General features: G+C 44.8%; 1 protein-coding gene across 6 annotated transcripts in view; it reads right to left on the minus strand.

Annotated features, from left to right (window-relative positions):
- Positions 1–3116: 3116 nt before the first annotated feature.
- Positions 3117–25160, minus strand: part of RCL1 (RNA terminal phosphate cyclase like 1) — a 50662-nt gene continuing 28618 nt past the window's right edge. Inside the window, exons 1-6 of one of the 6 annotated variants that reach the window (XM_033122764.1) lie at positions 24119–24314; positions 23583–23639; positions 22622–22774; positions 18253–18409; positions 13635–13738; positions 3117–4073 (exon numbers count right to left, since the gene is read on the minus strand). In XM_033122764.1, coding sequence (XP_032978655.1) covers positions 3923–4073; positions 13635–13738; positions 18253–18409; positions 22622–22774; positions 23583–23611 — 594 coding nt within the window. In that variant the 5' untranslated portion in view covers positions 23612–23639; positions 24119–24314 and the 3' untranslated portion in view covers positions 3117–3922. Of the gene's footprint in view, positions 4074–9004; positions 9049–13634; positions 13739–18252; positions 18410–22621; positions 22778–23582; positions 23640–24118; positions 24315–25160 lie in introns of those variants that run through there. The other 5 variants (XM_033122763.1, XM_033122766.1, XM_033122765.1 and 2 more) reach the window with 5 other exon arrangements.

Here is a 25160-nt window from a genome sequence, read left to right on the forward strand (position 1 = left end):
AAAAGGCAGTAAGGGGCATCTTTTTGAGTTTTGGGGCACCATCTCACACATCCACCCCAATTTGACAGAGGAAACCCAAGTGTGAGGCAGTGAATTATTTAAGATCATAACAGCTGGTTAGAAGCTGAGCTGGGCCAGAAAGCAAGCTGTGCCACCCTTACCTCCTGAGATCACTGTCACCTCCCCAATAGACCCAAGAGAAGGTCTCAGCAGAGCAGGATCCACATCGAGAACCACTAGCATCAGAAGGACCAGGAAGAGAGGGAGTGGAAACACTCTGACCTGGCCCATCAACAGGTGCGGCCCCAAGGCTCGTGCCTCAGGCTTGGGGTCAGACTACCTGACAGGTATGGGCCAAATGTGACAAAGAATCAAAGGCAGCCCCTGACAAAATGACAACTTTTATTTGCTTGAGGAAAGGAATGATGTGGCGTGGTCTCCCTAAGATGCCAAACATTGATAAACTATTCCATGCAAATGGCTTCTGAGACCTAGCCAACTTAGAATCCAAAAGGACCTGGCTTGCCTATTGATGTTCCCATGAACTATTAGTCATTTCTGAAAAACAGGCCAGTCATCTGAACATGGACACTCGTAAGTACCAGGTACTGCTTCACTCTGGAGCCAGGTGAGGAACAATGGAGATCCACGCCGGGCATAACGGCCTGTGGGGCTGCTTTCCCATTCGTCACAAACTGACTACAACTGCCCACTGGTACCTCCACAGGTCTCCAACACAGAGGACTGCAGGAAAATTCAAGGCCCTCAATAAATCTATTTCTTCATCCCCTCTTTGTCGCCATACCTCACCCAGGTGAATCCCACTACCTTGGGCACAGCCAAAACTGTAGTCGTTCCATATTTCCCTGGTGTTTCCTTGTCTCCACCTACCTTTGATTTTACCCATTTAAGTCTCCTCTACTCCATCTTACCTCTTTCTTTCCCTCCCTTTTGCACCCGCAACCCTTCCCCTCATTCTCCGTACAATTAACTCAGCACTGGCCTCACCGACAAGCCACCCAACACAAAAGACCTCCTGGAAAACGGCTACCTCGTGGTCTTCTGTGGTAGAGGGACAGCGAAAGGACAGGCACCGCGGTGCAGCTGTAGTTTTGTGGTTTGTTTGTTGGGTCTGTAATCAGTGATATCCTTCACCACTTTTTATCAGCAAAGATCGAACAAAACAAAAGCAACAAAACCCCGAGGTTTAGCTGCCCAACGAGGGTACTGCGGATTTCAGCAGAGCCTCCTGCTGCTGCTTCCCCATGAGCACATCACGGTGCCACACCCTAGCTTCCTCTCACCCCTTACCAACTGTTCGGATGAATATTGTAAAACAATCATGGTGGAGGGGGGCTGGCTGATGTTTACATAGAATGTAATTGAAGGGCAGTGACAGGCAGAAGCAGGGCCTGGTAGGTGACAGGAAGGTAAAGACAGTCATTCTGCCATGACCCCGATAAGGTCACAGGGGTAGCTGCCTGAAAAAGAAAAAAATCACTAGTCTCCTGGAGTGGTCTGTCTCGGTCGAGGAGAGCAGACAGGTCCCCAATGCTGGAAGCTCTCATCCGTCTACCCCAGGGAAGCTGGACCAATCAGGAGCTACGCTAAGAACAAGGCAGAGACCACGGGCACCGCGTGTCACTAAGACGGACCAGCAACCTGCACAGGACGGCTTCTTCCCAAGGCCTGGCATTCCTCCTCTTGGGCATTGGAGAGGGCCTGGGAGCAGGCTGTTTAAATAAGTATTACATTTGTCCTCCTTTTGGCCATCTCGTCACCACTACTGCCAGATGTTCCCACTCTAAACGCAGCAGGAGGGCTGCAAACCAGCAGATGCTTCCTTGTTTGTAGCAGATAGGGGCCCACGTTCCTTCCACTACTTGCAATGATCTGCCTGGAGTCTACATGCCACCCTAAATTGACCAACAGGAGCTTGTTCCAAAGGACAGAAAGCTCCTGCAGGATAGCACTGGACATGCAGTGCTTTAGTTCTGTATCTGAGCGTGGGCAGATCTGGGTTCAAACACCAGCAGCACTAAAGAAAACTGCAACCTGTGTGGTATGCAAAATTCTCAGATGACCGACCAAGATTCCCAGCCCCTGGCTATTCCAACACAAATCTAAGGACGCCTGGGATCAGGTGACCTTAGATAGGGAGATTATTCAAGGGGGACTGTGATATGAGTCATTGAAAAGCAATGTTCTCTTCAGCTGGTACCACAAGAGGAAGTCAGATTAACAGCACATGAAGGATCTGCTGCATCATTGCTGGCATGAAGATGCAGGGAACCAAGTTACACGGAATGCCTGCAACCTCTCTATAAGCGGAGAGTTGTCCCCAGCGGCCAGAAAGGGAGAGCTCCAGTCCTGCAACCTGAATTCTACCAGTTGAATGAACTGGAAGCATATTCTCTCCCAGAGCGCAGCCTGGCTGACACTTTGACATCAGCCTTGAGACCCTAAACAGAGAACCTGATCAAACCCACCAGGACCTCTGACCTACAGAACTAGAGGGCCACCTTCAGTGCTAGCCCTTCCTCCCCACACCCTCCTACACCCCCAGGCGAAACAGTAGACTGCCTCTGGCCCCTTTCACTGAAAAAGAAAGGGGTACCAAGAGGACTAGGGGACAAAGACCGTCACACTTCCAAAGGTCACCCAGGTGCAGAACATCATTTAGAATCCTAGTAAGAAAGAATCAGATCTTTCCCCTTCTACCAACTCCCACACACCAAATGTAGACTCTTATTAGTGGACAGGGGTGTTCCGGCACATTCCTGTTGGGGAAGCCTTCACCCGGGCCCTTTCTCCTCCTCCATGTTGAGAGATGAAGTAGTGTCCACACCTGGAACAAAGAGCAGGCCTGCTGCGAGGGGCAGCGTCCCCAGGCATGCATGTTTCTTGGCTGTGATGCAAACCCACTGTGTGCAGAGCATCTACCTGGGGCCCCTCCATGTCGCCACTGAGAGACTCGGGGGACAGGGGAAGCCAATACAAACACGAAGCGCATGAGGCTTGCTGTGCTGAGTCTCGAAGTTCTTCTGACCAAGGACTCTCACGTCTTCTCCAGGCATCCATGACACGGTAATCATCTGATTAGCTTGTACATAAGGTAAAATTCCAGACGCTGACATCTTTAATAAGTCAGGAGAGCTGATGTCTTTTCATTATACATTTCAAAGGAACAAAATATCCTTTTTGAATTTTCTTGTGGCGATAATACAATCTGTATGACAGGGCTACTGTGAGAATAAAATAAGAAAATGGAGAGCACATCTGGGATATAGAAAACATCCAACAACTTTAATTGGAGCCCGGCAGCCCCAGGCATTCATCCCCCAACACACACATACAATGGACCAGACAGGGAGCAGTGTCTGTTTCCAAGGTAGCTCAGTCCATTCCTGAGACAAGGTGAAATACTCTCATGTACCAATTTCTGACACTGGGATAACACTGCACTAAATAAAGAGTGTTCACCCATATTATCTCATTTAATCCCTACACAGAAACCAAGGTTCAAAGAGGTCAGTCCTTGCAGAAATGATCTGAAAAGCAGCCACCCGACAGAAGCCCGGGGATGTGGGCCGAGGAAACACTGTGGGGATGCAGCTGTGATGGTGGTCTCACAGCACGACGGGATCCTGAAGTCACTTCCCTTGTCCGGCTAAGCCCAGGGAGCTCTCATCAAGACAGGGCCTCCTGCGGAATATCAGGACCGCTGGAGAAATGGCTGGAAACCATGTGACATAAAGATGTTTTCTATTTGGATACTCTGATTGCTTGTAAATGGAAAATTGAGAAAGGCCTTAATGTAAAAGGCTATCCTGTCCTGGATGAATTTGGACTTGGTCCCTTTGGGTGCTTGGCGGCTTCCGCTTTGTCTGCAGGCGTTGGGGCCTTTGATCCCGCGCCAGGTTCACTTGAGGGTCTTGCTTAGGTTGGAGAAGCCAACGCCAACACAGGTCATCAGCACTTTATCCCCACCCTTAAGTTCTTCACCACATGGCTTCGTTTCAATTTTAAACATAATCTGGAAAAAGCTCTTCAAATGCCGCAAAAATTCTATCCTAAAAAGAAAAAAGGAGGAAGGAATCAAAGAGGAATCGATTTTTTAAAAGAAGTTCTCCTCCCACCTAGAACCCAAGCTTTTTAATTTCCCAGATCAAGAAGAATGACCAAAATTATGACATTCTCATCAAAGCTGATTCAATAATATTTATTTACAGTCTGACAATTTCCAGAGGATGTAGACAGCTTGCAGATGCACACGACAGAAGATTAAATAAGTAAATAAATGCATGTATACATCTATACATAAGGTTAGAGGTTAGTACATGACACAAGTCTTGTCCTACACACTCATTCCAGTAGACATGGATATGGCATTAATAGTTGAGTGGCTCCTGCAAAGAGAGAGACGCGTACTTTCACGATTCAGTGTCCTGAGGTAAAACCAAGTGGAATGACTGCTGCTGATGCCAAAATAGAGACGCCTCTCTCTTCATTCCTCAATCTCAATCCCTCCATTCACTTAACAAACAGTGATTGAATGCCTACAACGTACCTGGCACTGTTCTTGGAGACAGATATTGCAGTCAACTGAAAATCCCTTCTCACACGATGGTTTCAATCAAGTGGGACAGACAAGCTAAGTTAAGAATTCTTGAAAAGGGAAATTTAAATAAAGTAAACAAGGCAGATGGGAGGAAATGTGGGTCTAACAATATCTGTATGCATACAGCAGGAGGCAATACTCAATACGGTGGTCAGGGAAGGGCTCACAGTAAATGTGGTGAAAAGTTTCATGTGGCTGTTTCGTGTCATCTTCCTGAAGGCAGAGCGATGGCGTCACTCATGCCAAGAATACCTTGGGAACCGCGATTCTGTGAAAGGACCATGGTATGGCTATGCAGGCCTCTACCGGTCTGGGCTAGCACATTCAGCATCGCCCCAGTGACCCTGACCAGATGACTCACCTAGAGAATTCATTAAACACACAGGTCCCTGAAGGTTCTGATCAACTGCAACTGACAGGGAGGACATGTCCACGTGGAAGACCCCAGAATCATAGGCTACATGCAAAGATGTCCCCTCCCCACCCCTTTCCAAGCCCTTTCTCCCCAGTGAACAGGGGCCAGAAATATACTGTTCACAAGCACTCCTGGTGATTTTTATCAGGCAAGTTTGAAAAACAGGTTTAGTTAAGAAGAGACGGACTGTACATCTTGAATAAAGAATTCCAGCAACCATGTGTTGTGCTCCCTCCCAATCGAACCATCCAAACTCCCTACCCCAGCACGACGGTTCTCTATGCTGACTGCACGTGGGATCACCTGAGCTTTCAAAATACTGACCCTAACATGCAGCTCAATGGAAAAGAATTGAGAGTCAAGAAAGAAATCCATTCATTTGTGGTCAACTGATTTTCGAAAAGGGTGCCAAGATAACAGGGAAAGAATAATCTTCTCAATGAATGATGCATGAACAATTTCACATGCAAAAGACGAGGTTGGACCCTTCCATCACATTATACACAAAAATTAATTCAAAACAGATCAAAGACCTGCATGTAAGAGCTGAAACTATGAAACTCACAGAAGAAAACAGGAGTAAATCTTCATGATCTTGGGCTAGGCAATGGTTTCTTAAACACAACACCAAAAGTGGAATGATGAAAGAAAAAAACAAATAAACTGGACTTCATCAAAATTAAAATCTCTTGTGGACACTATCAAGAAAGTGAAAACACAACTCCCAAGATGGGAGAAAATATCTGCAAATCATATATCTGATAATGATCTAATATCTAGAATATATACGTAAAGAACCCTGACAACTCCATAATAAAAAAACAAATAACCCAATTTAAAAATGGACAAAGAATCTGAACATTTTTCCAAAGAAGATATACATACGGCCAATAGCACATGAAAAGTTGTTCAATGACATTAGTCATTAGGGAAGTGAAAATCAAAACCACTGAGGCACCACTTGCCACCCAATAGAATGGCTCCAATCAAAAAGACAGATAATAACAAATGTGTGGGTCAGGACGTGGAAAAACAGGAATCCTTACACACTGCTAGTAGAAATTACCACCACTGTGGAAAACAGTCTGACAGTTCCTCAAATTGTTAAACAAGGAGTTACCACATGATCCAGCAAATCCCCTCTTAGGTATATACACAAGAGAAACAAAAAACTACATCCACACAAAAACTTGTATACAAAAGTTCATAGCAGCATTACTCATAAAGGTCAAGGTGAAAATAATCCAAATGCCCATCAACAGATGAATAAATAAAATGTGGGGTATCCATACAATGGAGTATTATTCAGCCATAAAAAGGAAGGAAGTACTGACATGCTACACCATGGATGAACCCTGAGAACATCATGCTAAGTGAGGGAAGGCAGTCACCAAGAAACGCATATTGCATGAGTCTATTTACATGAAATGGACAGAACAGGCAAATCTATCACAGGCAGAAAGCAGATTAGTGGTTGCCTGGGGTGAGGCGAGTGGGAGGAATGGTGAACAACCATGAATGGGCAAAGGGTTTCTTTCCAGGGTGGTGAAAATGTTCTAAAATTAGATTGTAGTTATGTTTACACAACTTTTTGATTATACTCAAAACTATTGAACCGTACGCTTTAATGGGTAACCTGTGTGGCATATGAAGTACATCTCAATAAAGCTGTTTAAAATAAATAAATGAATATATATTTGTGAAGGCAAAAAAAAAGTCCTGATCCTGGCTCCCACCCTCACACAGTATATACCAAGCTAAGTATAAAGTTTACTGAAATGAATTTCCCACCCCCTCCTGTCCCTCCGTCCGAGTTGATCTAGTCCGAGGAGAAAAGGAGACCCAAACAATTCCTCACCCTGCCTGGCTGCCCTGACGGCATGTCAGGGGCGAACAGGAACAGGAACTGCTCTGCGCAGTAGGAGTTCTGGTGAAGGCTGCACACTAACAGAAAAATTCCTCACTTCTTTGCTCTCAATTCCTCTTATGGTTTTGCTACTTCATCTCCATCTTGAAAATACCACCGCATCTGTCAACTCTTCTCTCTGGTCAATAACCCCTCTGCATTGCTGCCTGTGCTTGTAGTGTCTAATTAAACGCTCATGTGTAGTTGTCTCACAATTGCCCCTCCCACCGTGGTGAATTATATAAGCCCCTCAAGGGCAATGACCGTATCTGTCATTGAAACCATGACACCTGCTAGGCACTACATAAGGCATTCAATAATGAGGCGCAGAATAGAATTTAGGAGTTAAAGCTCATTTTGAGAAATGACTTCAACATCCTTAGCAATTAAGGGAAGTCAGTTCTTCCCCTACTGGCTTTCCTGTCTTACTAACCAATAGACATTTTCAGTTCTTTGCTCTCCACAATCTCCCCCACCCTGTCCTAGGAAAAAAAGAAAACAAACACACCAAACCCACAGATCAACACTGCACATCTGTGGGCAAAGCCTCCAGCTGGCAGCCATGCAGACCCAGCCAGCCATCTCACCCACTCGTCTGGGTTCTAAGGAGCAAACAGCCTGTTCTCTCCTCCATTGCGGCCTCGGCTCTCACAGGCCTGCTCCCAGTCAGCACCTCTCGAGCCTACTTCACTCTGAATCGTTCAACTGTGCTAGAAAAACCAGACACCCTCCCAGCTGGCAGAACTCCTAAGAGGCCTCAGCTTGCCTCTGATCTCTTGGAGAAGGATAGGAGAAACACAGATCTGAGTGTGCAGGCCTACAAATTTGCAGCTTTGGGATATTTGTAGCCTTTGGAATGGTTAGAAAAAGCAGAGTTGGTTCCACTTTTTACATAATGTTCTGCCAAGCCCTCAGCCTGAGGAAGGCTGCAAGGGATTGGCTTAAGGAATGTTTCAGAACATCCTCCCAGCTCCAACCCCATTCTCCCTGTCTGCTGTAGCTGGGGTATCAAAGAGCAAACATGCTCGAAAGCTGAGAAATAACCACAGACAATATTAAATCCTAACAGTCTCTTTAAGAAAATGAAAACCAAACAGAACAAGCTCGCCCATAGCTATATGCAGTCGAACAGTCACGTCCGACGCTGATACACACCCTTCTCCACAGCCCCACGGCAGCAGCCACACACAGACCCCACGAGCCCCCACCTCCCGGGTGCAGAAACTTCCCTCTCCTCTCTTCCAAACACCACACTGCAGATCCACACGTCCTAGGCACAACCACGTGACCACACAGCTAGGCAAGCGAGAGCCGCAGCACGCTGAGAGCAGCTCGGCTCATTAACCAACCGGTGACCAGTATTACTGGCAGCTTTTCAGACTAACCATTCTAGGGAACTGGGACTGTGCAACTCCCATGTAAAAGGACTTAGAGGGCTGCATCTGCAGTCAACTTTTTAAGAGGCAATTAAGTTCGCAAAATCAGCCTAGAAAAAGTGCTACACGCCTCATTGCTGAATATCACTGTGGTCACCTTCAAAGTAGTCCCCTTGGAAAGCTATGCACCGATGCCAAAATTCAAAGCAATTTTTCTGGAATGGCCATCAGAGCTGTCGTTGTATTACTCTTGATGTCCTGAATGTCATCCAAATGTCTTCCTTTTAATATTTCCTTCATCTTCAGGTAAAGAAAGAAGTCATTGGGGGCCAGATCAGGTGAGTAGGGCGGGTGTTCCAATACAGTGATTTGTTTACTGGCTGAAAAGTCCCTCACAGCCAGTGCCGTGTGAGCTGGTGCATTGTCGTGAAGCAAGAGCCACGAATTGTTGGTGAAAAGTTCAGGTCGTCCAACTTTTTCACACAGCCTTTTCAGCACTCACAAATAGTAAACTTGGTGAACTGTTTGTCAAGTTGGTGCAAATTCATAATAAATAATCCCACTGAATTCAAAAAAGGTTAGCAACATTGCTCCAACAAGTTCACGAATTTGTCAGACTTCGTATTTTTCAGAACAAAGTCATTTATTTTCAAAAAAAAAAAAAAAGCCCCAAACTAATAACCTACTTTTCATGAAAGCCTCCAGTCCATGTGACAAGTTTCAGAGAATCCTAGAACACAGAGATAATTTTTCCTATGTATCTTCCAGCAGCACTGCTGGTCAACAGGTGACAGCCTTTGGGCTCAGTCACCTGCCCATTGAATCCCAATTGCCCAGGACTTGCCAGTTTGCCCAGCGCTGCCCCTTAAAATGTAGCGCCACTCACCAGATCCCTCTTCTTATGCCTGCTAGTGCGTGGGGGTGAAAGCAATCATGGGTGCACACTCTCTCTATGGCAGCTCCACAAGCACAAAACACAACAAAAGGTGCCTGACTCCCGCGCCACCAAGCCACTTGGATACTGGGGTTACCTACTTCTCAGGTTTAAGGAGTTGCTCTGGAAGTTGAGGGGATGGGAGATACGGGGTGAGAAGAGAATCGCTGGACGCAGCCCCCTGTTGTCATTACACCACAGCTTCTAAATATACTGGTGGTGCTTTTTCTGCCAAATAGTGCCTTTCCCAAAGCCCAGATGGCTTCTGCTCTAAAGACGAAGTTATTAAATTCGACTTAAAGGCAGAAGGAAAGAGAGAGCCAGGCTGGCTGCCCTGTTGGGAGATGTGGGTGCCAAGGCAAGTGGCTAAGGACTTACAATGAGCAGACCTCTAACCTCTCTTTTTCATCTGGAAACTAAAGATATCACTTGCACCATTTGACAAATATGTTCTCGGGTTCAAACAGCTTACTCAAGGTGACAGGGCTTTGCAGCATTTAAACACAATTAAATAACACTTGGAAGGTGGAGTGGTATCACGCTAGCTCAAGGCAGCAGTTAAACAACTGAACCCAAAAAGCAGGAAGCTTGGCCAGCAGTCCCCACTTTTCCCTGCATTATCTCATTTGATCTTGACGCTGCTGTGCTACAGACTACGTGACCCCTAATCAATCAGCGTTTAACAGGGACATTGGGCTCTCGCTTCCCAGCACTTCCCAAGTAGCAGAACGAGGTCACTTATTCAAGTTAGAACAAAACAAAGTGGTATGGTTTATTTTAGACCTCCAACTAAAGATACTAGGAGATCATTTTACGGCAGAATTTGAAATGCAGGCTCTGAAAAGATGCGGCGTGGCAGCGTGCCTCAGGCCAGCGGGCACTCGGGTCCAACACTAGGGACAGAATCCAGTCCTTACGTAAGAGCACAGTGGGTCAGGCAAGCACAGCTCGGCCGAGACTGTCTGGGGCTGAGCCCCACTTGCTGACTGTGTGACTCTGGGCACATGACTTGGCCTCTCTGTGCCTCAAGCCCCTCACCTGCAGCACCGCGTGTGCAGGAGCACTTGTCTTTAGCACCCTCATAGGTTTATTATGAGAACTTAATGAGTTCATAGTTGGAAAGCGCTTAAAACAACATCTGGCCAACAGAAAACATACTGTTTGTTTAATAAACACCTACCTTACAGAATTCTTGGGAACAGTAAATAAAATGTGTGTAGTCTGTTTAGCAACACAACTGCAGGAAGTTAGTCATAATTAAAAATTAATGGATATAGATTTATAGATAGCTGAGCAAACAATTTACAACTGACTTCAGGCCTGAAACTGCCCAAAGCACGTTCACTGGGCCTCCTGGCATTCGAAGTGACCTTAACTGGAGACTGGGGCATGGCAAGGGGGGCTCTGGATGGGACCGCGGCGTTCAGCGCTGACTGAGCTCCAGTGGGAGCACTGCACTGCTGGGAGCACTGAGCACTTGACCTCATTTAAGCCTTGCTCCATCTCCACAAGCCCACCATTTCAGGACCGTCCCTCCTTTCTGAATGACAGCAAGGCTCAGAGATGCTAAATACCTATCAATGGTCTCCAGGTCCCCTGGGGATCAGCCACCACGGAAATCCAACAAAATGCAGAAAGCTCTGGGAACCACAGTCTCCAATCAAACAATTTCTGAAAGTGCTAATTAAGATGCTCACAGATATATGTTTTCTTGCTGTTAATCCTACTTTTAATTAAAGTATAAATCCTCCTTAAACTGTAATATTAAGCTTTTTTAGGGGAAGGTGGAACTACTGCCGCCAACTGTAAAACGCCTAAAACTCAATAAATTGAACAGAAATAGATTCTATCCATACCAGCATCTTATCCAATAGTACTTTATTCTACTGGGGAAAAAAAAATCTCTCTGGCCTTGCCGAAGAATTTCACACATACAGACTTACTTTCTCAAGTACCACAGAAAACCACAAACAACAATCTCCTGAAGTAAGACAAAGGGAAGAAGAAAAGGAAGAATATAGACACCTTTATTTTCCAGAAAGAGTTTAAAAGCAACACTGCAAGAAAAAACATCCTCCTTAATCCCACGGTCTGTAAATAGACATTTAAAAAGCTATTTATACAAATCAGAATGTGCAAACTGCCAGAAGAAATACATTTCTTTAAACCAAGGAGTGTCTTGCTTCTGGTTTTTTTGAGAAACTTGAGGTTTCAGAACACAGATTTTGAAGAGTTTAACTGCACATAAAAATAAGTGAGAGTTTGGCCTCTCAAGCTCTTGAATCCAACCAGGATAAACTGTTCCTCCCACCACGATTATACTGACCTTGATTCTGGGCCGCTTTCACACTAATCTGTACACACAAATATTATGTTAATTTTGTCTACTGGGACCCTAAAGGATGTATTTTTCTTCTCACCTTTGCCCTTCACCACTTGGGGCCACTGGAGTCTTCCACAGTGATAAAAGGGCTAAAAGGGTCCCAAACAGATACAGCTTTCAAAAATAAACGCCTTACTACCCCACCCCCCACCTTTTCTAGCTTACCAAAAAGAAAGGAGGCTCCCCTTCCCACCCCATGGCAGCCTCTCTTGCATGAAACCCTGGGAGGCAGATAATCCAGAAGAATGTCCTGCAATCCCCAAGTCTCAAAACATAATTTTGTAATTTGTCCCACTCCTATAAAGCTCAATTCAGAGCAGACCACTTTGTTTTCCCAGGAGATGTAGTAATTTTAGGCAAGGTTTCTAGAACACAAGACACTACAATTAATGTTTAGTGAGAGGGTGTGTAGAGGAGGACACGGGAACTTTAAAAAATGTCCAGGCTGCTGACCTGAAAAAATTATAAAGGCCCTGTAGCCAAACCAAAAAAAAAAAAAAAAAAAAAAAAATCTCTAAAAGTAAAAAGTGTCAAGGAAAAATAAAAATATACATTCCATTTTCCACATAATGTTCTGCCAAACCCCATGCCCCACGACCACACACATTTCTAGACACCACTTCATGCTGTGGAGCGGTCAGGCCTTCTGCTGCCCTGAAGCAGAGGCTGGGAAAGCAGCAGCAATGAGACAGCTGAGAAGCTGAAGGGAGCCATGGTGGTCACAGAGCTGTCAGCCGCTTCCAGCAAACTCTCTACAGGAAGCGAATCTCTGCATTTAGGGCGCTAGACTCCCAGCCCTCACCTCCTCCCCAAATGCCTTAACTACGAAGTCTATTTTAGCAATGTTGATTCCTGATCTGAGTGTGCCATTTAGGATTACTCAATTTCAGGTTTCCTGTCCTGTGAAATACTTGATACAAGTTATCTGCAGATAATGTGGTCCTCATCAGTTTCCTGCTTATCATTCTTCCCCCACTGAGAACAGAATGTATTCTCTTCCATTTCCTTGTTCTAAAAAAAACCTCCTACCACCAAGTCAAAAAAAAAAAACACAAAAAAACACAAAAAAACCCTCCAAAAGAATCTCTTTCAAGCTCCTGGTCTCCACGTCCCCCTCAAGCCATGGTCCAAGGGTACAATGCCCCCTCAGCAACACTCGCCCCTTTCTCAATGCGATGGCACCACCATTCTTCAGTTATCACAGTACTGTACCTTTCAGATATACAGCATCGGTACCATGATAACCGAAAAAGGACAGTTCAGTCTCATATCTACCTGAATACTTCCTCCCACACGACGAGCACCCCTCCCACCCCCAGATGGCCATGTTAAGATCTCAAGCATATAAGCACATGTCCCCACACCCAGATGTCAGTGCTCACATAGGCTGCTTACAGCAACCTCATTTACTATCAATGGGAAGTGCTTCTTTCACGGTGCTGTTAATAATTCAAGTCTTCTGATGAGCTGCTCTTTTGGAGACTGCTTGCTTTAATACCTCAGCAGTCAACTTCCGGTAACATCCAATGGCCTCAAGCGCACTTTTACAATTTCCCTACTTGTCCAGTGGCATGACTGTGGACTTTGCCTCTTTTCTTCATCTTTCTAGCCAATTCATACCCTATCACCTAGGACGAAGAGATGGTCCTATTTGCCACAGCTAGGGAAAAGAGGGATTAAAAAAACGAACAACAAAATCCAAGCTATAATGGAACTAGTTTACCTCCAAAACAGAAAAAACTCTAAAGCATAAACAAAAGAACTGTCCGATCTATCACACAATTTTAATGACACGGGAATGATGAAACCACAGGAGAGAAAGGAAGGCAAAAATCCTTGTAAAACACCACATTTTTAAGAGTGACAACCTCTAGCTCGTTTACGGATCAGTAAGGCAGGTGTGCACAGTGGTAGCTGTGCGCAGTACAGCACCTTTGTCATTTCATGCACTTGGGAGGCGAGACGGGATAGCATGACGAGGCTGAAGAAAGTAACTCACGTGTAGGGCGAGAGTGGGCCTAACAGGACTTTGGACACATCCTGCTGTCCAAGGGTCATGAGCAACAGAGCCAGGCTTTGGTTGGTCGAGTCCACACATCCACCCTGTGAAGACAAACACTTTAAAGATTAATCGTTGTGCCAACCAGAAAATGGAAAACCGAGGCAATGGTCACAGATACATAATAAAATAATACGATCTTTTAAGAGTAATCTTTGTATCAATTAACTTCAGGAGGTTAAACTAACAGTTAATCAGAACAATTGTATTAGCTGAGACTATCAGAATAAATGGACATTCAAATTTACTGAGGTATCTTGTAAAAAATAAAACCTTCCCTTAGTAATTAAAGCAGCAGCAGGACATGTAAGCCAAAAAGCATAATCAATGCTAGGAAGTGTATAATTAATTAACGAGGGTGAAGTAAATGCTGCTTCTATTTATTTAATCTGTCACTGACCACAGTCGATCTGACATCAAAGGGCCTTTACCTTTCAAGGATTTTATCTCCGTATAGCACTATTCAGTCACACTCAGAAACTGTTTGCCATGTTACATTACTTTCTCCTCTTTCTCTCTTCCTGTGTGCCTTAAAACTGAAGAACTGTTAGGATCAGATACCTCCATTCCTGTTATGCTCTATTTTTTCCTAATTTTCCTTGTTTTTCTCCCAAATCAATAAGCAGAACAGAATTCTTTTCACAAATTTTCTCCTGAAGTACAACTGCTTTGGTTGCCTTTCTTCTATTCTCAAATTTCTTGACTATTTCAGCCATTTTGCTTCTATTATACTAGATCTGTGCATTACTGCTGTTTACATTTGTGTCTTTAAAAAAGTCTGTACTTATGGGATAACTCTATGCAACACAGTTCAAACTTACATTGTACACAGTGAAAGCAGGATGACCTTGAATTTCTACATATTTTGCACAAGTCACAAAAAGAACCCAGTTTCTGACGAAAGCACATTACGGTCCAAGGCTAGACTCTCCCTGGCTTTGAACAGAACAGGTGGCCGGCCACCCACTGCTGTTCATGTGGACACACTTCTCTCCTTTTTAAATGCATGTAGGTAGGTAAGAAATCCGTTCTTCGGCAGACACTCACTCTTTGCTCTCAGACTTCATTTATGACAATGGAGTAAGAAAATAGAAGGCTTCTCGTACTGCTAGCCTTTATGAAAATCTATTGCTCTTCCTAAACTGAGTTAATATTTTCTTCACTTAGTAAATGCTAGGACAAGTAGAGTTGTAGTATATATATTTCCATCCAAAGAGGAAAACCTGACCTATGAAGAACGTGAGAACCCACAAAACTAATTGTTTTACAGAACTTGCTCCCTTTCATAAAACTGTCTAAAATTACGCTGTTCTCTTCAGGATCTGCTTCCCATCACTAGCCTACCAATGTTGCTATGCCACCGTTCGCAACTGATTTGTATTATGTACCAGGCCAGTATTTTAGTGCAATAAACATGTTGGGGTCTGTGTGCAGAACACCACGGAGGAGTGAGAGGGCACCCCAACAGCAAGTACAACCCTTGTGCCATGTTGCTTCAATCTCACTGCACAGATGAGATATGTGCAGGAACCAGAAACAAATCAAGGCGAAGCCACAGCCATGCAGCAGCTGAGGGCTGTGGGCACTGGGCGGACGGGGCAGGGAGGGCGGCTTTGGGGAGGTGGGGACTTAGACTGGCCCTGGAGGGGTGAGCAGGGTTTGGGGTGGGGGAAGAGCAGGAGGATGGGGTAAATATGACCCAGGGCTAGTGGGGAACAGCCAGCAGGCCAGTCTGAAAGTGGCTGCATGCTATCTGTGGGGAAGTACGGAAACTGCGGGGAGAAGGTGGAGCAGACAGACTGAGGGCTTTTTCTGAATAACGGGTTGTGACTTCACCTTGGGAAAGTGCGAAGCTAGTGAAGGTCGTTGAGCACCAAGGGGTAAAAAGATCAGATCAGTGTATGGGGTGGGGGGATTTAGACTGAAGATGTTGGAGAGGATTTGGAAAGGACTCCCCCCTCCCCCGCAAGTGGGGGGAGCCAGCACATTTAATAGGCGGGGAGGTGGGGGGAGCAGTAATGGGCAGAAGGTAGTAGACGGAAGCAGCAAAAAACATGGATAGGAAAGGGCAGTTCCAGAAAGCCTGGAACAGAACTGAGAGGACTTGGTAACTGGTGAGATATAAATAGAACAAGAGGGATTAGATCAGAGGATTAAAACTCTGGTAAAAATAAACCAGACCTTCAAAGGGGATGAATTCTTATTACTCAATAAACCATGTCACATCACAGATCTATAAAGAATTATTCACAAAAACATGAGGCATTTTGTCCTTTTAACAACTGAAGAGCATAGACACAAACAAAGGAAGTTTTCTTAAAGATTAAAACAAACTTGGTACAGGCACAATGAATGGCTTAAAGTGGAACTTAAGTAGAATAAAAAAATACAATGACCTCATCCAGGTTGCACATTTTCTCTTGTGGACTGGGGGCTGTGCTTTCACCCTGAGGTCTAGAATATGCTGTTTATGGGGATGTAAAACACTCCACTTGTGCCCGTGGTTCCCATTGGGCTGTTCTGTAATGTGATGCTTCCAACTCCCCCTGGTCTACTGGAAAGAGACGCATCCCCAGGGTCAGAGAGAGGGCCTGCCAGCCACCACACACCAAGGAAGAGAAACCTAAACAAGTCCCCAGGGACTCAGGAATGCATGTATCACATGCACATTCTGTCTTCACAAATGTCCAGATGACAAACTTCCTGAACTAAGTAACTGACAGGTAACCGCTTGATCATTTACTCTCAACTTTCAAAATAAAAATAAAAATAAAAAATCACTAAATTAAGCATCAAACATTGGACTGATTTAGCACCAAAAAGCTGAGCCAGACCTTGATTGCACAAAATCGTGAGAAGATACTTCCTCCTTCAGGATTTCATTTGACAGGATATTTCTTTTCTCTACTATTTCGTAGCTGAATGGTGAGTAAAGCGGATGGAGTTACTCTACTGAAGACACAATTATAGGTCCTTTGTCTTCCATTTTAATTAGACAGACAGTAAATAAAACCACTTAAGACCTGGACATCGTAATTAATTCTAAAACAGTACTTTTTCTTACTTGTTCCCCCTTGAGAGCAATGAGTTATTTTCAAGAATGATGACCTGCATCACGGAAGTGGACTGTGGCATATGCTGTTTGCCTTAGTGGGACCTGAGAGGGATCAATACCCACGGCCCCAGGCATCACCCTACCATAGTGATTAATAAATTACAGGAGCAAAAGGAGGAATTAAAAAAAAAAAACATCACCACTATACCCTGCCTTACTGGTTTTATTTCACTGGGCTTACACATGACTTTTGCTACTTCAAACAGGGCAAAACTTTCTTGGAGACTTCAGGAAAGAACCACAGAAATGCCTAATAACTGAGAATAAATACACAGATAAATACAGAGATGAAAGGCTCTTCAGCTGGAGGGGAAAAAAAGCCAACTTACAAATATTACGCATCACCCAGAATGCGGTTCTTGCTAGTGCTTAGCTCAAAGGTGTGCAGCCTCACATACACAGCAGAGAAATGACTGTCCCTGGGAGCCTGTCCTGGATCTGCATGGCAGGAAAAGGTTTCACCTGTCTGACATGGAGCCAAGGCGAAAGATGGTGCAGAGTAACGGAAATGTGGGAGCCACATCTGTGATTCTCCTCTAACCAAGTATATAGGACTTCAAAGAATTTATTTTCAGGCAGCCTCGTCTTATTTCTCCTGCCACCATCTTTCCTTCCCTCTCAATTTCTTTCTTGCTTATTTTAGGTCACCCCAACTATTTTGGGGAAACAGAGTAAAAGGGTATGTATGCCTCTGTGCATGCTGCTCATATGAATCAACAGAGAAAAAACTGTGGCAACGGAGAGGACAGGTTGGTCCAGGCTGGTCTGAGCTGTGCCCCCCGCAGCAGAGCTGCAGATGCAAGATGGCAACTGATGACGTCGTCTTCAGCTTCGTGTCGCCTTTCTTTGATCTGTGTTCTCATCTTTCCAAAGCCCCTGTGCCATGCTCTGACACAGGCTTGCCTTCCCTAAACATTCTTCTATGTTCTAAAACACCCACTGCAAATCTAGCCTGTTGACACTATTTTCTACCTGAATCAATTGCTACACACCAACCCCGACTTCCAACTTCCCTTGGAAAACCTGAAGACAATAAGCCCTCGTTCCCACATGGTAACACCTGGGGGAGCAGCTTCGGCAGGGCAATGCGTTCTCTTCAACTAGCCAGGCCCCACCTAACCTGCTTAATTTTTTTTTTTTTTTTTTTTTACCTCCTCTCTCGTATGAGTCTGTTCCAGTGCTTTCCTCTCGCCACAGTTAAAACTTACCTGTCCCGTGTCCTAATCCGGGGGGGGGCGGGGGGGGGCTGGATCTCTGCTCACTGACTAGTTTAGATAATCCATTAAATTATTTCATGTTAAACTGTTTAATGGGTAGGAAGAGGCTAACTCCTTGGCTTAAGCCCTTGGCTTAAGAGGAGAAAGTTGCTAAGGAGTAAGAATGAGAGATAATGAACTGCTTCCTGACGGCTCCTCTCCCGACCTGCAGAGGTTGAGTACATACCCTGTATATTTCTTCCAGGAGTAGCTTGGCACAGCTCCTCCCGAGGTCCTCTGGAAGCACCGCTGTTCCCTGGCCCTGGGGGTTAGAGGCCAGCTCCGCACTGAGGAATGTGCCGTTGGTGGTCTCAGCAACCAGCGACAACCCAAAGCCTGGAGACCTGGGGGTTCAAAGGCATAGATACTGAGTAATGTTCATGAAGTGGGGTTCACATGCAGCAGACATCCTTCTGATGGCATGCTGTCTGGTTACACCAAGGCTTATTAGGGTTCCTTCTAGCTTACACAGGAAATACACCATGTCTCCCTAAAAATAAGACCTAGCCAGACCATCAGCTCTAATGCATCTTTCGGAGCAAAAATTAATAGAAAACCCCGTCTTATTTTAATACAATATAAGATCGGGTCTTATATAATATAATGTAATATAAGACCGGGTTTTATATTACTTTTTGCTCCAAAAGACACATTAGAGCTGCTGGTCCGGCGAGGTCTTATTTTCAGGGACACAGGGTACATTACTTCGTGAGGGCACACATGGCAGAACCAAGGAAGATGCATCTTGCACTGCTTTTCCTATTAGCCTTCTGTTCCCTTCCCCCCACTCCTCCTACACTGTAAAACATCCTACTGTGTGGGTTTATAACATTAACAAGGGCTACCAGATATTGAGCACCTACTTTCTGCCAGTTTCTGCAGAGTAGATACTACGTCTCCATTTACAAATGAGGAGATGGAGACATCATGCACCTGGCACCAAGTCCACACAGCAAGAAGGTGACTGAGATGTGTTCCAATCGCAGGTCTTCGTCCAAAACCTACACAAGTTCTCCACCACAGCCTGCACTCACAACCCATGGGTAAGCAGCCCAGGGACCTCAGTGCAGCTCTTCTTGAGAAACATCAGGCTTTTCCCCTGATAATGAAAAACACCACACAAGCTAGCAAGGGCCTAGATAAGGCACACCTTTATGTTTCTGTCCCCAAGGGACACCTCTAAGTCAGAATTCTAGGAGCTGGCACTATGTTCTCTCCCATTGTGTTTCTACCACCCAACAGCCAGAACCTAATACTCTCTTGTTCAGGACCACAGCTCACTCATTCACTCATGGATCCAACAAACATTTGGGAAAAGCTTCCATGGGACAGGAACTGGGGTCACCGTGGTAACACCTGCCCTCACAGACTTTGGTGACAACCAGTTTGACACAAAACCAAATCAGTCCATAAACAGTAAAAACAAGCATGTCTCCACAAAGTTCCCATATCTGACACCTCAAATCTACTGCACCCAGTGTCTTTTAAAAACATACGAAGTCTGACAACTAAGTTCGAGAACTTATTGCTAACTTTTTTTTATATCAGAGGGATTATTATGAATTTGTACCAATTGGACAGTTAACTAAGTTTACTATTAGGAAGTGCTCAAAAGGCTGCGTGAAAAAGTTAGACGACCTGAACTCTTTGCCAACAATTCATGGCTCTTGCATTACGACAATGCACCAGCTCACATGGCACTATTTGTGAGGGAGTTTTTAGCCAGTAAACAAAGCACTGTATTGGAACACCCTCCCCACTCACCTGATCTGGTCCCCAGTGACTTCTTTCTTTACCCAAAGATAAAGGAAATATTGAAAGGAAGACATTTTGATGACATACAGGACATCAAGGGTAATACAACGACAGCTCTGATGGCCATTACAGAAAAAAGAGTTCCAAAATTGCTTTGCAGGGTGGACTAGGCACTGGTGTCGGTGCATAGCTTCCTAAGGGGAGTACTTCGAAGGTGACCGTAGTGATATTCAGCAATGAGGTATGTAGCACTTTTCCTAGGATGAGTTCGCGAACTTAACTGTCAGACCTCGTATGTCATCAGGAAGGAGCAGCCGCCTTCTGAGCAGTGCAGCCCACACGCAATCACCATACAGACCTGCCTCTTTTGACAAAATTCAACACATGTGTTCAAGAAGCACCTTCCATGCATCTGGCACAACACAAACCAAGATACTTATTTCAGAAAAACTATGTGTAAAATTAATGATGTTTCAAATGCACTATATTAGCTCACTGTAGGGAGGAACTATAATGGCCAGTCATTAATTTCTTTAAAAAAATTTGGTTGTCTTGCAGCCCAGGGTTAATAACACCTGCCAAGAGAAGGGGCTGCAGTGAGTTACTTATTTATTGAAAGGTCCCGGGACACTCTGAGTAATGCTTAACAGTCTAACACCGTGCCAGCCACTCATCATCATGGAACATTCTAGCACCATCTCAAGCTGCCTTTCAGTCACTTGACCAAGAGGAGGGAGGGGGCGTTCAGCTCAGCAGCAGCAGCAGTGGCATGCAAAAATAAAGAGTGAAAAATGGAGGGGAGGGAAAACCTGAAGAGAAGCTACTATCACTGCTTTAACCCACTTACCTGAATTTCCCAAGAACTTCCAAATTTTCCCATCCACGTGAATTTTGTAGGGTATGTGTATTTTTTATTACAACAAACTTTATATTTGATCGCTCCATTTAATATATTTGTTTTACAGAAAACCAGATAATATATTAAGCTTTATGTACATTACTCCAATTTCCCCCTCATTTGCGGTGTGTGTCGTCAGCCCCATTTCAAATTATGCTGACAAAGTAGCTGGTCACCAGGTGGCCTCACTGAAGATGCACATTAGTACAGTTTATAAGAGACAAGCCTCCCAAACTTTCCAACTCATAAAGGATAGATTTTTCTTTAAAAGTCATTACATGAGAGTCAAGAGGGGACCACACTAGAGACGTGCATGCTAGTCAGAGCATTGATGCAGACCATCAGGAAGTGCTGGCCCCAAAGCTCTAGGCCACGGCCACAACATAACTCTCACTTCCAGATTTCAAAAAGCCTAATTCACGTGGATACTTCACTGACTAAGAAGAAGGAAATATCCACCCATGATTTTATCATATCATAACAGAGAAGGAAGATCACCATTTGTCACCTGTAACTTAACAGTTAGAAAACTAAACAGAAACGAAACTGCATACATTGGTTTTAATTTCTGAAGGGGAGCTTGGAGGTGATGGCCCATGCCTCTCATACACCCACATCTCGATCCATGCCTGAGCTTCCTACTCAGCACGAGCAAGTATGGGACCAGCCCACGCCCTAGGCTCAGCCAAGTCAGTGGCCGTATAAAAAGCCACACTCGAGCTGGCGGCAGTACGGCCTTCAGGCCTGCTCTGCTTCATTCCAGGCCACTCTTTGGTAGAGGCAGAGGCCAAAGAGAAAAGGCACTATGGAGATGAAGCCATTCAGACACCTGCTGCTGCTACCTGTCCTCCCCCATCCCTCTGTAATCCACCTGGCCAAGAATAGAAGAGAAAGAAAAGTATAACCTCAGCAGCTACGGACCATTTCTACAGCACCTACTATGTGCCAGGTGCTGCCTTAGTGGCTCACGTATCTGAACTTTTCGTCTTTCCAGTAATGTAAGGATGCAGACATTATCGCTCCCACAGTATGAACACGGAAAACACTGGTGATATTTGAGCAAAACACCAAACGCTTGGGACCATCACTGACCTTTCCAAACTCCAGAAGAAAGGGCCAGCTTTGCACACAAATGCTTTCCCAATGCTAACCTCTGACACCACCACCTCTGTTGCTTTGGACTATGAGCCACCGTGTTTCGGAAATCACCTTCATCTTTCCCTCGGGCTTCACAAAGGTCAGAGATCCCATAACACGCAGCCCTCCCAGTCCAGGAATATACATACGGGTGTTTACTTCCAACTTTTCTTTATGTTTAACATTTTCACAGTAAAAAAAATGGGTTTTACTTGCTTCTCTAACTTGTTTCTAAATATACAACCAACTAAAAAACAGTTTTCATTACATAGATGATCAACTTTTTATCTTCTAAAGTGAGGTTTTCCACAAAGGCTTTCACTAAATCAAACTCAAATCCGCAATAACAACTTTTCTTTGGCTCTAGGGGTGGTGTTCCCCTTGATGGAGAGAGAATGTGACTGGCGCCTAGGCCAACAAAGGATTTTTCCCCCTAAACTGTTATTTACTCAGGGTAGATGAACTTGTTTCCATTTTTGTGGGAACAGAGTCCAGATGGGATTTAAAGCTTACAGTGCTGTCTATTAATAGTTTTCATTCCCCTTGGCTGGGGACTGGGAGCCTCATCTCCCAGCACTGGCTGCTACGACGCTTTCTGTGACGGGAGTTGTTGGTGACACTGGCAGTAAGTCAGAAGGAAATTAATGCTGAAATTGTTCTTCCTTTGGCTGCCCAACCTCAGAGCTGCAGTTCTAACTTCAGTCAGGAATCTGAAAAAGGCCGGGGTAGCTGCAAAATTAGGCTCCAAAAATGCACAGGCACTTACTTCCCAGAGTTGACGCCTTTCATGTGGTCTGTGTAAATATAGATATCGGGTATGAACTTGTTGAGGATGCTCCTTGCGGAATCCACAATCCGGTTCGCCATCTGAGGTGACACACGCACGGAGTACCTACAAACTGCAGTTAAGGGTGTCACACTGCTTTGATGTCAGAACAGAGAAAAGTCAGTTACAAAGCTAGCAGAGATTTATGAAACTGCAATAACAAATTGGGACTTCTAATTCCATTTTATTTTCCAGCTGTATTTCATTACTTGACTGTACAGTACTATTACCGATTTTTATTTTTTATTTATTATAATTTTTACATTATTGTTCTAAAAAGCTTAAATGCTCATGGTGAAAAAAATCCAAACAATATAGAGTTGGAAAGTAAAACCTCCCAACCCTGCTCTAGACTTCCTATCCTGCCCTTAGCAACAGCTCAATGCCATTTTGGAACAAGTGAAGGCAACTGCTTCTCTGTGGGGTATGAGCCAGGCTCCCTTTGAAGTATTCTCTGACCATCCCCACTGCTGCAACCAATGAGTCTTTCTCTTAGAACCTAAGATCAGAACAGACACCACCCTGGAGCTGACCAACCCACCCCCTGGTCTGTTGATAGGGAAAGCAGAAAAAGATTAGTGAAAGAGCATGGTGGCTGTTGTGTATAAAGATCTAAACAGGTTGTTGTTTTATTTTGTTTTTGTTTTTTAACTTACAGAGGCTATTTCCAATTATTTAACTATCATTTACTCCACTGACGCCTTAAAACTGTTATCTTATGGTCACAATACTGGTAATTAGCACTTTTACAACAGGGTATCCCCAGAAAGGAAAGGAGGACGATATTAGCAACTCAAGCGAAGAGGCTGGTGCTTAAGGAAGTGGAAACTGTTACCTAATTCAAACTATATTACAGAGACCGGCTCTCCCTAACCCTACAAATCAAATAAAAAATATGTACCGAGCACTTTCCATGTGCAGTGCAGTCATGAGCTAGCCGCATATGTGCAACGAGGGGCTAAAGGAACAGAGAAGTAATAACACGTGATCTTTCCGCTACCCTTATACAAACCTCGTGTGGCAAGTCCAACAGGGAGACACGGTGCATGGTACGCCTATTCCAGCTCAACTCTTCAAAAATTACTATCACTAACACATTTAATTTTCATTTGAACTGCAGAAACAAAAAGCTGAGTCTGTGCAAAATCTTGACTAGTATCGAGCTTCCCTTTGTTATCTATCCTGAACATTCCAAAGGTCGATCTTTCTCACCCTGCTAAGAGTCTCCCAGGAACTCCAGGCCCTCCTGCACCTTGCTGTTGGACCCTCCAGCCTGCTCAGTGCTCACCCCCAACCCAGCGACATCGCCTGTCCACCCAGCCAAATTCTCCAAGTTCTTCATCCCGAACTGCCTTCTTTCATTCTTCCATTACTGAGTCCCTCTTTCTCCTCACACCCTCCAGTCAACATCCAACTGCAGTCTGCACTTGAACTTACCATACATCCCCCTTCATATACACACATTTTTGTTCGTCAGCGAGACCGCACACTCCATAAGGAAAGGGGCACTGCTGCTGTATCCCTTCCAACTCTCTAATACACTACTTTTGTACTCAGAAATATTCGATAAATATTTGACTTGACTCAAAGGACAAAGCTGAAATGAGGAAAGAGCAAAGAGGGATTTTTCAATACACACACAGAGTCCAGTTACATCACCACGTCTTCTGTCCAGAATGTACTTTTGACCACAGGCAGCTTAGACAAACAGTCCCAGGTCTCATACCCTTTGGACCAGGCAGCTGCTGTTCTGAGGCCTGAGGCTGCCCACTCCTCCTAGGAGAGCACAAATGTCACTACCCTGACACATAATCCCACAGCGTTCAGAGTTCCCAAAGTTCTTTCACGTACATTATCAACTCATTTTACGCTCACGGTAACCCTCTGGCAAGGGCCAAATAATCCTGGTTCTAGGGCTTACACTGAGGACAACTGGGTCAGAGAACCAAGATTCAAAATTAAACAGATCCACTTCCCAAAGACAAGCTTCGCCTCCACCCCTCCAGAGATGTGGAAACCAGGAGGTAACTAACAATGCCAACTCAAGGCCAGTGGAAGTCTATACTAGAATCAGGCAGTGCGGTGAACAGAAAGGAGTTTTAAAGCCAGCGACATCCCAGGGTCACTATGGAGCCACTTGAGTTGGCATGGAGGCCTCACGCCCAGGAACAGCTAAGAGTTCCAGAAGCAGACCATCTGTGTTGAAGTCCCAGCTCCCAAGAACTGCATCACACTGGATCCAACGTGCTATTCTCTGGGCCTTCACTTCCTCATTAGTAAGAGAAGGATAATCATCATACTCTCCTCGCAGGGTTTGGTCTCAAATGAAATAACGCATGAGAAGTGCTTAGCGATGCCTGAGGACGGTCAGAGCCCGGTGAACGCCAACTATTGCTTTCTCTTATTGTTGGTCCAAGATTCAAATCCCAGAGCAGAGGTTCTTGTCCTTTTAGGAATCAGACCCAAGAATCTGATGGAA

The sequence above is a fragment of the Rhinolophus ferrumequinum genome, chromosome 12, assembly GCF_004115265.2.
Source record: "Rhinolophus ferrumequinum isolate MPI-CBG mRhiFer1 chromosome 12, mRhiFer1_v1.p, whole genome shotgun sequence".
Classification (NCBI taxonomy): Eukaryota; Metazoa; Chordata; class Mammalia; order Chiroptera; family Rhinolophidae; genus Rhinolophus; species Rhinolophus ferrumequinum.